Here is a 12,694-nt window from a genome sequence, read left to right on the forward strand (position 1 = left end):
ACTGAGCAGCTGCCTGCGGTTCCACCACAGTCGTGGCTGTGCCTGCCCAGTCTCTGCTGATGCTGACCCTCATCTAGGCTCTGATGTCTCCGTTCAGCCGTGGCCTGTACCCGCCTTGAATCCTGTGTTCAGTTTTGGGCCCCTCACTACAAGGAGGTCATTGAGAATCACAGAATCACAAGATTGGAAAAGACCCACAGGATCATCTAGTCCAACCATTCCTACCAATCACTAAACCTCGACCCTCAGCATCTCATCCACCTGTCCTTTAAACCCCTCCAGGGAAGGTGATTCAACCCCTCCCTAGGCAGCCTGTTCCAGTGCCCAGTGACCCTTTCCATTAAAAATTTACGGAAAGCTGGAGCCTTTCCAGAGAAGGGCACCAAAGCTGGTGAAAGGCCTGGAGAACAAGTCTTACGGAGAGTGGCTGAGGGCACTGGGGTTGTTTGGCCTACAGAAGAGGAGGCTGAGGGGAGACCTTATCACTGCCTACAACTACCTGAAAGGAGGCTGTAGTGAGGTGGGTGTCAGCCTCTTCTCCCAAGGGACAGGGGACAGGACGAGAGGGAATGGCCCCAAGTTGCACCAGGGCAGGTTCAGTTGGATAGTAGGAAAAAATTTTTCACCAAAAGGGTCATGAGGCGCTGGCAGAGGCTGCCCAGGGAGGTGGTTGAGTCACCATCCCTGGAGGTATTTAAAAGACAGGTAGATGAGGTACTTAAGGATATGGTTTAGTAGCAGATCAGTATGGTTGGACTTAGTGACCTCAGAGGTTGTTTCCAACCTGGTGATTCTATGAATCCCAGGAAGGCGCCCAATGTCCAAGGCTGGAAATGCCCCTGGTCTGCCCTGCTCCATGCCTGAAGTGGTGGGATGGGCCCTTGTTTCAAGACATGCCCCTGCACGGCTGCCTCAGGCAGGCTCTGTAGCTCTAAGTCTCCAAGTAGCCACCAGCCCATCCTGTGCCCTGGTAAGTAAGGTCATTACATGGATGTTGTTTAACATCAATAATGAAGGAACTTGCTTTCAGTAAGATGATTCCTGTGACTAGGAAGAAACTTCACCACAAGGGCGTTGAGGCACTGGAACAAGTTGCCCAGAGAGGTCATGGATGCCCCATCCCTGGAGGTGTTCAAGGCCAGGTTGTGTGAGGCTTTCAGCAACCTGATCTATTAGTACCTGCCCATGGCAGGGGTTGGATCTAGATAATCTTTAAGGTTCCTTCCAACCCAAACCTTTCTATGACTCTGTATTTGCAGAAAGTAACTTGTTTTTCCAACCGAGGTTTTAACAGTGGTACGGGAGTAATTTAGCTTATTTTGTTAGAAGTTTACTGGAGGGAGTAAAGCATTATAAAGATATTTGCAGATAATAAATTGGAAGGAACAGCAAACACCAGTAATAACACACAGATAATTCAGCAGCAAATAGCCCCTTTCTGCTGAGCATTACTTTTACCAGGCATAGATTACTTCAGCTCATTTCTGCAATGTATTAGCAAAGAATAACACATTCAGGAGATAGAATAAAAAACAAAGACAAAAAAAGACTAACGAGGGAACAGTGGAGTTGCATGGACACGTTATTCTGCAGTAGCATGAAATCAAATACTGAGAAGGTATATTTCCATTTTTCACATACATACATACACTGAGCTCAAGAGACACTTAGGAATCACAGCTGCTTTGCTGCTCTGGAAAGTGTAGGAGTGTTATTTATTTATCTTTTACTATGTTTTAGATTCTACAGTCTTTACATGATACGCCTATGTAATACTACTCATGTTGCATATAGTTTGTAGTAAACTACCCAAGAGCTGTATTTACGTAATTTTATTAGATTTGACTGTAATGGAGTTAAATTACTTCATAGCAGTTTATACGTGCTGTTGTTTACACTTGTAACTAGAAAAGCGCTGAGAACACAACAGGATTTTGGATGTTGCTAAACATTGCTTGCACAACATCAAGGGCTTTTTTGTATCTCACGCTGCCCCGACGGCCAGTAGGCTGGGAGTGGTCAAGAAGATGGGAGGGAACACAGCTGGGAGAGCTGGTACCAAGTGACTGAAGGGATATCCCATACCACATAACAACATGGTCAGCAATAAAAGTTCAGGGAAAGAAGCAGGAAGTGGGAATGTTCATTGTTACAGATTTGTCTTCCCACGTAACCATCACTTGTGCTGAGGCCCTGCTTCCCAGGAAATGGCTAAACATAAAAACCTTTTTTTGCTTTGGTTGCTTGTACAGATTTTCTTTGCGTATTAAACGGTCTTGATATCCATCTATGAATTCACAGCTTTTCCTCTGCCAGTTCTCTCCCCCATCCTTCTGGGGGCAAGACAGTGAGGGGCTGGGTAGACTTTTAAATGTCATTTGGGATCAACCCACTACTGCTGCTTATATTCTTTAATGAAGAAAGCATAATTTACAAGTATATTACATTTGTCATTATAGAAGTTGAAAAAACTTATTCTAGCAACAGGAAAAATTGTTTTTCTTTTGGTATTATGAAATAACTACGTAATAGAACTTTTTTTAATAAGTATCTGAGTTTTATATAAGTGAGATTATGCTTTAGCTCATTCTTGAACTAGGAAAAATTCAGTCCAGGTGTTGAAATTCCTTCCCTCCACAGCCTATCATTTGCTGCCCCGGTAACTGCCATTCAGCATAGGAATTTGTGAGTATAAGAAGTACTTCTTTCATCTACCTCAAAATGAAAAATAAAGTATATGAAAAAATTTGTATGCATTTTTTGTTAGTTTTTTTCTTTGGGATTTTTTATGTTTTCATTTGTTTGATATTCATGGTGGTGGGTTCACCTGTTTTCTAGTGCCTGTCCTGGCTAGGTGATCTGGTTCTAGGAGGGCATAAGGCAAGCACTTTTCTAGAGTTAAGAATGCCATTAATATGTACAATCCAAATCTGCAACTCAATTTTTCTACTAAGAAAAAGGAAAAGTTCCGTACATACAGAGATACTCTTTACTTTTCCTATATACTTCAGTTTTGGACCACTTTGACAGGATTTACATATTTTTCTCTGCTTTTATTTTAGATTGTAGACTGTAATGCAAAAAACCCAAACAAACAAATAAAAAGCCACCTTCCCCTCTCCTGCTTTAAAGCAACGGGAGGAACTTATTCATTAGTTCAAAGCAGGATGAGAAAACAATTAGAAAAGAAGTCAGAAGGTTAGGTAATAACCTATGTAAGGTTGCACAAAACAGAAGAATTAGAAGGGAATTCACCATACAATGAGGAATATGTACATATCTGGAACTGATAGAAATGCAATATGATTGTGAGGAGCTATTCTTTTGGAATTTAATTAGAAAAATTAACTGAAACCTAGCTAACAAGTTCTAATTAAAAGAAGCTTAACATGACAAAATGAAGAAGAGCTATTAAAAGGAAATGAGTTCCCTGAATTGATACTGTTTCTGCATCTTTACTTGCATGCTTCAAACTACAGAAAGATGTTTGAATGTACATAATCACATATATGCACACACATATATAGGATATATACAGTTTTTGCTTTGTTTTGAATGGAATTTAGTTGTATTTTGAAGCAGAAATTATAAATTACCCGTTTAAACTTCAGGAAAAAAATTCCAGGAATAACACCTACCTCTGCAAATTGGCCTGTGGTCACTCCAGGCAGCCAGCACATCTGTCAGCGTATCTCTGACAAGTGATGCTTTTACAACCTTACAGCACATAATTGTCTTCACAGGAAAACTGTATGTTTGCACCCACCCTAGGAGAAAAATGAGAGGAAGGAGAAAAGAATTATAACATACTTTAAATATCTCTCTGCCAAAATGAACATAAATGTCACTAAATGACAATATTTCTAGGTCCAAACAAAAAATTAAGGGTGAGAAATTCTGCTCCATCATTTCTATATTCATAAGAAACTATTGATACCATAAAGAAAAGGTCTACCATTTAGTTTGTCCACCTTTTAAAGAAGTAAAACCAGGAATATAAAGCAATGGTAATACTAAGATAATTTCAGTAAATTGTAATAATTCATTAAATATTCCTGATCTTTTTGAAATTTCCTGTTAAAACACATGCTAAATGATAACTATTATTAGAATGGAGATTGAGTGTTACACTTATAACTTTGAAATGTGTCTCTTTCAAATGATTCGTAACCTTTTTTTATGATAATTTTTTTTTTAATAACGTTGACCAATATTTATGAGGAATTACAAAAAAAGCATGTGGTTCCTGCGTATCTTAAAAAGAGCTTTTCTAAGTACTATTTACATTTCTGCTTCAATCTATTATTAGTGAAATTCTTTGTTCCCCATCATAATAAATTGATTTTGTCGTAAGATTTCTTGAATTTTTAAAACCCTGTCCCCTCGAGGAGCCAAGCAGGGAGCCCAGATGAGCTCAGCAAACGCAGGGGTCGCCAGCACCGCGGGTGAGAGTCCTCTTTGCCTGTAACGTGGCCACGTGTGCTGCATCTCAGTGACGGAGGCTGACAGTGCTGGCTCCTCCCCATCACAGCCACCTTTCTGCTTGTGTGTTGTCAGGTGCCTTAGCTAACAGCAACAAGAGTTACTGCCTCCATAACCGGGAAACCACCACCCCACCTTAACCACTACTGCATAGCCTAAAGAGGAAAATTTGTGTGCCTACTACCCATCCAAATAAAGTATTCGAAAAATAACTAAAAGCCTTATCAGTCACCTTGAGGTGATCACAGTGCTGCTCTCATCGGACACCTCTTACAGCAGCTGCTGGTGGATGATCTCCCAGACCATCCTCTTTCTGAAGTACGGCATGTCACTCTGGAAAGAAAAGGAAAAATCCTTTAAACACAAAGTCAAGGCAGAAAATAGGCACAAACATCTAACAGGGGAAAACCCACTTCTCCAGAAGACATAAGGGCCAGGTATCCAAAACCCACCACCTGTGGCATCTCGTGTAGTGAAGTAGGTAGCAGACACCAGATATAAGGATAGAGAACACAGCTCTGCCCTTCCAAGGCCACCGTGGAGCTCCAACCCCACCAGCTACGCACCAACACCAGAGCAAGGGATAGAACCACCATCCCTGCTCCAGGCACAATCAGCAGCTGCTGTGGAACTTGGGACCCGATGCAATGGCAGGAAGATGCCACGGGAGGGTTAGGTTGAGCACGGGGAGAAGGTTCTTCCCCAAGAGGGTGGTGGAGCCCTGGAACAGCTCCCAGGGAAGCAGTCACAGCCTGACAATATTCCAGAAGGCTTTGGCCAACGCCCTCAGCCCCACGGTGGGAATGTTGGGGTGTCCTGTGCAGGGACAGCACTTGGACTCAATAAGCCTTGTGGGTCCCTTCCAGCTCAGGACAGTCTAGGAATCTCTAACATTCCCTGGCTCTTGTATCTGAGCAAAGATGTCTGGAGCCAGTTTGAACTCCCACTCACCTGTGTAAAAGTTAATGGTCTGTCTCGGCTGATGTAATCTGCATACTTGCATACAAAAACTCCACAGTCATCTCCATTTTCTTGCTGAGGGATTTCCTAATGAATGCAAAGAAGCAGAATTTTCCAATACCGTAAAAGAGAGGCAGTTTGGAAGCACTACTTGTTACCCATCCTAACAGACACTTGGGACAATCCAATCACCATCACACAACTCAAGGAACAGACCTGATTGACCACACATCAGCTCTTCACTTGGGTGTTACAATCCAAGTTCTTGGCAGGCTGAGAAGGGAGAGCAGCCTCCTAGGAAAGATGCCCTCCCTGCTCCGGCAGACCCAAGATACAGGAGTCAAATTCTCTCTCTCCACAATTTTAGAAGAGACTAAGTAATCATGGAATGGTTTGGGTTGGAAGGGGCCTCAAAGCCCACCCAGTCCCACCCCTGCCTTGGGCAGGGACACCTCCCACTGGACCAGGCTGCTTCAAGCCCCATCCAGCCTGGCCTTGAACACCTCCAGGGATGGGGCAGCCAACACTGAGCTGGGCAACCTGGGCCAGGGCCTCACTGCCCTCATCATGAGGAATTTGGATTGCACATTAGGACGAAAATCTTCCCCCTTCCAATTTAAAGCCACCCCCCCTTGCCCTATCGCTCCATGCCCTTGGTAAGCCCCTCCCCAGCTTTCATGGAGCCCAACTCAGGGAAACACCCACTCAACCCTCTGCTTTGTCACACACCAGGACTTGTGCTCCCAACCAGAATAATTATCCCAAATTCCAAACACATTTCCAAAGCCTGTGTTCGCCAAAAAGAGCTATACTGATTAAGTTATTCTTGGTAAGTGGGGGCAAGGTCAGATTCACCTGAACACGGCAGACTAAATAGAAAAACTGAAGCATGCATCCAGCAAGGAGAGGTCATGCTGAAAGATTTCATCCCAGCATGGTTAAGACCAGGTTGGATGGTGCTTTGAGTAAGCTGGTGTGGAAGGTGTCCCTGGCCATGGCAGGGGCTGGAACTGGATGGGATTTAAGGTCCCTCCTGACACAAACCACTCTGCGATTCCATGGTTTCCTGGGTCAGCCGCAGCCTAAGGTGGCACCGTAAGAACATGAGATGCATACGGCTCTTTTCTAAAAGCTTGGACTTAGAGAGTGTCAAGACCTCTATGAAGAAGGAGTTGAGAGTTCACATTTCACATCCCAGAAGTGCTCACGTACATGTGACCGCATGCTGCGAAGCGTCCACTCTGAACGATCGAGCTCCAGGTGCCTTTTTTGCTGACTTTCTTCTTGTAGGTATTTGCTGTTGAGAGCAAATCAAAATAACTCTTTGCCTCTTAAATGTAGGTCAACAAAAACAGAGCTTAAATTTATGGACAAAATAAGAGGCTGCGAGTTAAAGTTTACTAGTCAGGAATGAGACCAGTGATTCCAACAGAGGCTTCCACAAAAGCATAAGCTCACTCCTTAAAGCCCAGTTGCATTCGCTACTAACAGGGTCAGTACAGGTGGCACCAGGCTACCGTGCATTTGGCAGCGAGGCTGTGTGTGCGTGTGTGTGGTGGGAAGGTGGCAGAACCCAGGTACCCAAGGCCCTGACTGGAGGGGACTGTGTGGTACAAGCTAAGAAGCCAATGTCACACGACTCACAGCAAGGCAAAGATTCCTGCTTCGTTATCTAAAAGAAATGTGGAAACTTGCAGTTGTGTTCCAGTGACAAGTTTGGACAAGGTCCAAAAGCCTTCTGATAATTCACAACTTGAAAGCCGCACCAAAGCCATTACTTACAATAGAGTTTCACAGATCTCCTTCTTTCTTTTTACTGCTGCAGAATCAAAATATTTGATTGTCTTTTTTCTCATGTCGATGACCTGTGATTACAAAGGGACTGTCAGACAAAGCACAAACTTCCACTGCACACACGTCAAAACAGACACAGCTTTTGTCACCAGGTTTCTCTCCCTGTCCAATTCCAAACGAAAAACCAGTTCGACTCACCGCAAGAGTAAAATGGCAGTTCATGAAGACAGGTACAAACACAATATGCTTCGTGAAGAGATTAACATCTTCGGTATATTTCTTCACTGCTGCATAGCCACGAGTAGCTAGTTTGCAATAGAAGTAAAATGTAAAAGCTTGAACTGCAGGATACTTTTCCTTCTTGCTTCTTTCAGTGACAAGGTTCAAGTAAAAATGAATGATCTGTACCATAAAGAGTAAGCTTGAGATGTAAAACAAGACACTAGCTTACCAAAAGAATGATACAGCAACAAGGGCCATGAGGCTTTGCGCCGGATGAAGATATCGTCATGCTTTGGTCAGTTTTACCTGAGCACTGAGCCAGCTAGATCCCTTCAGCCTCCAGATGTCAAGACGAATGATGTCCATTTCGAAGGCACTGCTAAGGACATCATTTGGATTCCCGCGGCTAAATGCGGCCTCGATCTCTCTCTCCATGGCCTAAACCAAACAATTAAATGGGGAAGGACTCATGAAATGGAGTAATGAGCACACTAACAAGCTTTCAGCTGCAAGAAAGCCTGCAATGAATCTCAGGCACTAGCTTTTTGCTAAGTTAGTAACAGCACTTCATTGTCAGTTCAGCACCCCAACTTTCAACTTCACAGCCCAGCTTTGCCCCAGTTTGTTTTCACAAAAGGAAGCCGATAGCCAACATGTGGACACCAAACACACTAAAGGAGCTGAAAAATTAACAGAAGTAGAGAGAACCCCTTTCCCACGTGATGCTGCAGCCCTCGCCATGCTGAGGGTTACGTAAGGTAAACTGAGGCAGCTACACTGGAGTCACACAACCACAAGTCCACGTTGTGCATCCAGCTATCTGCCAGATGGATGTTGCCATCTAAGCCTGCATAAGAAATGCAAATAGACCACTAGGTCCCCTTCTTGGTTGCATCTGGGCTGGCAAATTAAGCACAACACCTGGTTTTCCTTCTACTGAGCAGACTTTGTAAACCCTTGGAAAGGACAAGTTAGCCTCTGCCTTTCTCCTCAACAGGCAAAACCAGAGGTGGTCAATTAGGTCAGCACTCCAAAGAATAAAAGCAGCCAAAATTCAGGTAAAAAGGGGAACCTGGACTCCCACTCCCCGTTGAACAGTGTAACTAAGTTAACTCCTCCAGCCACTGCAAGGCTCAGCACACACAGAGGGCTCTGCGGGGTCCTGAGGGCCCACACGCAGCTCTGCTCCCCAGCTGCCCCCAAGCAATGCAGTGCTATGGATCAGCCAAAGCTCAGTTTTCAGGTTCCACCAACACAGTAGGATAGGACAAAATCATTTAAGAGGCTCTGCCTCTTAACCAGGTGAATCGGGTTAGCACTGCTGTGTTGTTAAGCCTGGCCTAGCTTTTGTCCTGGTAGCAGAAGCCCCATAAACTCTTAGGTGAGTTCAGCTGAAGGAGCACGTAAGCATATTAAATCCTTAAAAATCAGCTTTACTGCTGACACTAGCACTGTGTCCTGTCTAACAAAGCATAAGCTTTGGTACCTCTGTGATTGGAGGAAAGTCATCTCCTTTTTTTCCCAAGTCTGGGGATTTGTTTGCTTCAAACTCAAGGGTGGGTGATTTTCTGGAAGGAACAGATGCTGGATGTAATTCGTATAACCCATCTCCTGAGATGTCGCATCCATTCTGGTTCTGTTGGGCAAAAGGACATTAAGTGAGCAAGGAAACACACTTTTTTGCTAGGTGATAGTGCAGAAAATCTTGCTGATGTATAAAATTGGAAGGATTTGTGTACACACATCCAGCCAGCAATCCGCAAAGTTACTTTTTATTGAGGAATGCATTCCAGCCGTGCAGCGCTGCCCTCAAAGCTAAGCAGAGGCAGGAGAGGCACCAGGTCAGTTTGGCATTAAAGAACCCCAGCAGAGCCTCCGTCTGTGCGTATCAAATTGAGATTTAAATTAACAGCTCCCATTTCCACTAGTAAAACTGTGTGATCTCAATCCCAAGCAGAGATGAAAGTCAGAAGTGTAGAGCCAACCTCACAAAAGAAGGCAGGACTAAAGATACCACAGCCCAGCTTTGCAGGACGACTAAGTCTGAGTGCAAGACTTCCAAGCTGTGCCCAAAACATTAAGCGTGGAGAAGAGAAAGAGCATAGTGCTTGTGATAGTCCAGAAACTAAACAAAGGACAGCCGGAACCCCTTGGTGATAGCACTACTTCTCACTCATTCCCTCTTTCCCTGAGCAAACCAATCGCCACAAACACATTACTCACTCAGCAATATGTGAGTGAGGAGGACGAGCATTTCTGATCACAAAGAGCTGCATTTGCTTAAGAAGTGAAATCACGAATAACACAAACTTACCTCTGCAGCGGCAAGTTGCCCTGGCCTCCCATCCTCCACAGTGTTTTCCACCCTGTGAGGTGAGGGAGAGAAAAAGAGAGAGGAGTGAGCTATGTATCCGTACTGTCCCATGGAATTGCTCTGGATAAGAGACACACACAGAGTTAAAGAGAATCACAGAATAACCAGGTTGGAAGAGACCCACCAGATCATCGAGTCCAACCATTCCCACCAATCTCTAAACCATGCCCCTCAGTACCTCATCCACCTGTACCTTAAACACCTCCAGGGTGGGCGAGTCAACCACCTCCCTGGGCAGACCATTCCATTGCCTAATAACCCTTTCCGTGAAGAATTTTTTACTTATGTTGAGCCCGAACCTCCCCTGGCAGAGCTTGAGGCCGTTCCCTCTTGTCCTGTCCCTCATCACTTGGGAGAAGAGCCCGGCTCCCTCCTCTCCACAACCTCCCTTCAGGTAGTTGTAGAGAGCAATGAGGTCTCCCCTCAGCCTCCTCTTCTCCAGGCTAAACAACCCCAGCTCTCTCTGTCACTCCTCGTAATCCTTGTTCTCCAGCCCCTTCACCAGCTTTGTTGCTCTTCTCTGGACTCGCTCCAGAGCCTCAACAACCTTCTTGTGGTGAGGGACCAGAACTGAACCCAGGATTCGAGGAGCAGTCTTACCAGTGCCGAGTCCAGAGGGAGAAGAACCTCCCTGGACCTGCTGGTCACACCATTTCTGATACAGGCCAAGATGCCATTGGCCTTCTTGGCCACCTGAGCACACTGCTGGCTCATGTTCAGTCGCTGTCAACCAACGCCCCCAGGTCCCTCTCCTCCAGGCAGCTTTCCAGCCAGGCTTCTCCCAGTCTGTAGCACTGCTTAGGGTTGTTGTGCCCCAAGTGCAGGACCTGGCATTTGGCCTTGTTAAACCTCATGCCATTGGTCTCCGCCCAGCGGTCCAGCCTGTTTAGATCCCTTTGCAGAGCCTCCCGACCCTCCAGCAGATCCACACATCCATCCAGCTTAGTGTCATCGGCAAACTTGATAAGGGAGCACTCGATGCCTTCTTCCAGGTCATTGATAAAGACATTGAACTGGGCTGAACCCAGCACTGAGCCCTGGGGGACACCACTTGTCACTGGCCTCCAGCTGGAGTAAACTCCATTTACCACCATGACACGAGAACAGTGATTACAAGAGACTCTACCTGGTCACATCTCCTCTCGGAGGCACCTGTGAGCTGCAAACATCTCCATCTTTGAAACCTGCACAGAAAAGCAGTCTTATGAGAACAAGAAGCCAGCTTTCATTTACCATCAGATGCACAAAGTCCTCGCTTCCTGGGTGATAAATACAAAAAAAAGCTTGTAATGAAGACTGCACGGTCAGGAAGTTTGAACTTGGGCAGTTTCATAGAATATCATAGAATTGTTTGGTTGGAAAACACCTTTGAGATCATCAAATCCAACCCATTCCTGTCCACTCCTAAACCAGATCCCTGAGCACCTCATCTCTGAGCAGCCTGGTCCAGTGGGAGGTATCCCTGCCCATGGCCGAAGGGTGGGACTGGATGGGCTTTAAGGTCCCTTCCAACCTAAACTATTCCATGATTCTATGAAACGCAGAGCACTAACACAGTGCTGGCACCAAAGGAAACCACCAGTCAGCAAACCACTTTAACGAGCCCACTCTGCAGAAGGGAACTCCTTCAGCAATTACCCATCTTCAGCTCACTAACTGTACCTGCTGTGGTACCGTGCAGTCAGCTGACGTCGTTCCGAAGCTCTGCTGTCACTGAAATAGCCACGCACAGCACTAGAAATGGACTGAAGGCTGACAACTCCCAGTCAAGCAAGGGGTGCCTGAGGGCGAGCAGCAATATATCGCACTCCGCTGCTGCAAACAGCCACGTGCTGTGACGTTCTGCACGGGGCAGAGTCACATCTGCAGCCATAAACATCACTGGCACAATAATGTGTCTTGAGGGCCAGTTTGAACAGTTTTTCAGTACACCAAAATTCTTCCAAAGGCATTTTAGTCAGTAGCTACTGTTGGGGCTGGTGCTGTCCTCCTCTTTCTTTCCCGTTCTTTCCAGCTCATTCCATTCTAGGATCTGACAGAAGCTACACCAGCACAAACACGCTGCCTGGTACATATTTCACTATAAAAAGACATGGATTAATTGCACACCATCACTGACAAATCTCTTCAGCACAATCTATGCTCTTGAGACTTAGGGGAATATGGTGTATGGATTTGAAGTCTTCCTGCGCAGGGGAACAGCTATGAATCACGGCGATACTCACCGGACTTCCGTGGGACGCTCGGGTAGAGGGTTCCTTCAGGTTTGTGTTCTTCCAGGGGACTCTCAATAAGCACTGGTGGCTTCACATAGGCTTGACCCCTGCGGTGCAGCAAAAACCAGAAAAATCACAATTTTCATTTAATCCCTTGACAGAAACACCCTGTCTCATGCACTGCTGTCATGACAAAATGCAAAGGGTATTTCCACAAGGAGGCAGCTTCCATTCAGAGGCTTGGCTACAGTCAGCTCAGGCAGACCCAAGATGCAGGAGTCAAATTTTCTCTCTCCACAATTTTAGAAGAGACTAAGTAATCATGGAATGGTTTGGGTTGGAAGGGGCCTCAAAGCCCACCCAGTCCCACCCCTGCCTTGGGCAGAGACACTTCCCACTGGACCAGGCTGCTTCAAGCCCCATCCAACCTGGCCTTGAACACCTCCAGGGATGCGGCAGCCACCACTGCGCTGGGCAACCTGGGCCAGGGCCTCCCCGTACTCACAGCAAAATATTTCTCCCTACGATCTCATCTCCATCTCCCCTCTTTTGGCTGAAAACTGGTCCCCTTTGCCCAATCCCAGCCCTTCCTGATGAAGGGCCTCTCCCCAGCCTTCCTGTCAGCTAAGACAATGGCTCACAGCAG

The 12,694-nt window shown here is 45.8% G+C and overlaps 1 protein-coding gene across 1 annotated transcript; it reads right to left on the reverse strand.

The window, feature by feature from the left end:
* Window positions 1–4,752: 4,752 nt before the first annotated feature.
* LOC138731480 (sentrin-specific protease 2-like) lies at window positions 4,753–7,893 on the reverse strand. Its single transcript, XM_069877422.1, has 6 exons — window positions 7,765–7,893; window positions 7,435–7,638; window positions 7,225–7,307; window positions 6,655–6,739; window positions 5,434–5,529; window positions 4,753–4,815 (listed from the first exon to the last, which is right to left on the reverse strand). Exons 1-6 carry the CDS (start codon window positions 7,891–7,893, stop codon window positions 4,753–4,755), a joined length of 660 nt encoding a protein of 219 aa, XP_069733523.1.
* Window positions 7,894–12,694: the final 4,801 nt, after the last annotated feature.

The sequence above is a fragment of the Phaenicophaeus curvirostris genome, chromosome 27 (assembly GCF_032191515.1).
Source record: "Phaenicophaeus curvirostris isolate KB17595 chromosome 27, BPBGC_Pcur_1.0, whole genome shotgun sequence".
In the NCBI taxonomy this organism is placed as follows: Eukaryota; Metazoa; Chordata; class Aves; order Cuculiformes; family Cuculidae; genus Phaenicophaeus; species Phaenicophaeus curvirostris.

Excerpts from the sequence above, each read along its gene's own strand:
- LOC138731480 (XM_069877422.1), bottom strand. The coding sequence starts at position 7,893 with ATGGAGAGAGAGATCGAGGCCGCATTTAGCCGCGGGAATCCAAATGAT. Across the intron at positions 6,740-7,224 it reads GAGATCTGTGAAACTCTATT|CAAATACCTACAAGAAGAAA; the intron begins GTAAGTAATGGC and ends TGCTCTCAACAG. Across the intron at positions 4,816-5,433 it reads GACCATTAACTTTTACACAG|AGTGACATGCCGTACTTCAG; the intron begins GTGAGTGGGAGT and ends TTTTCTTTCCAG.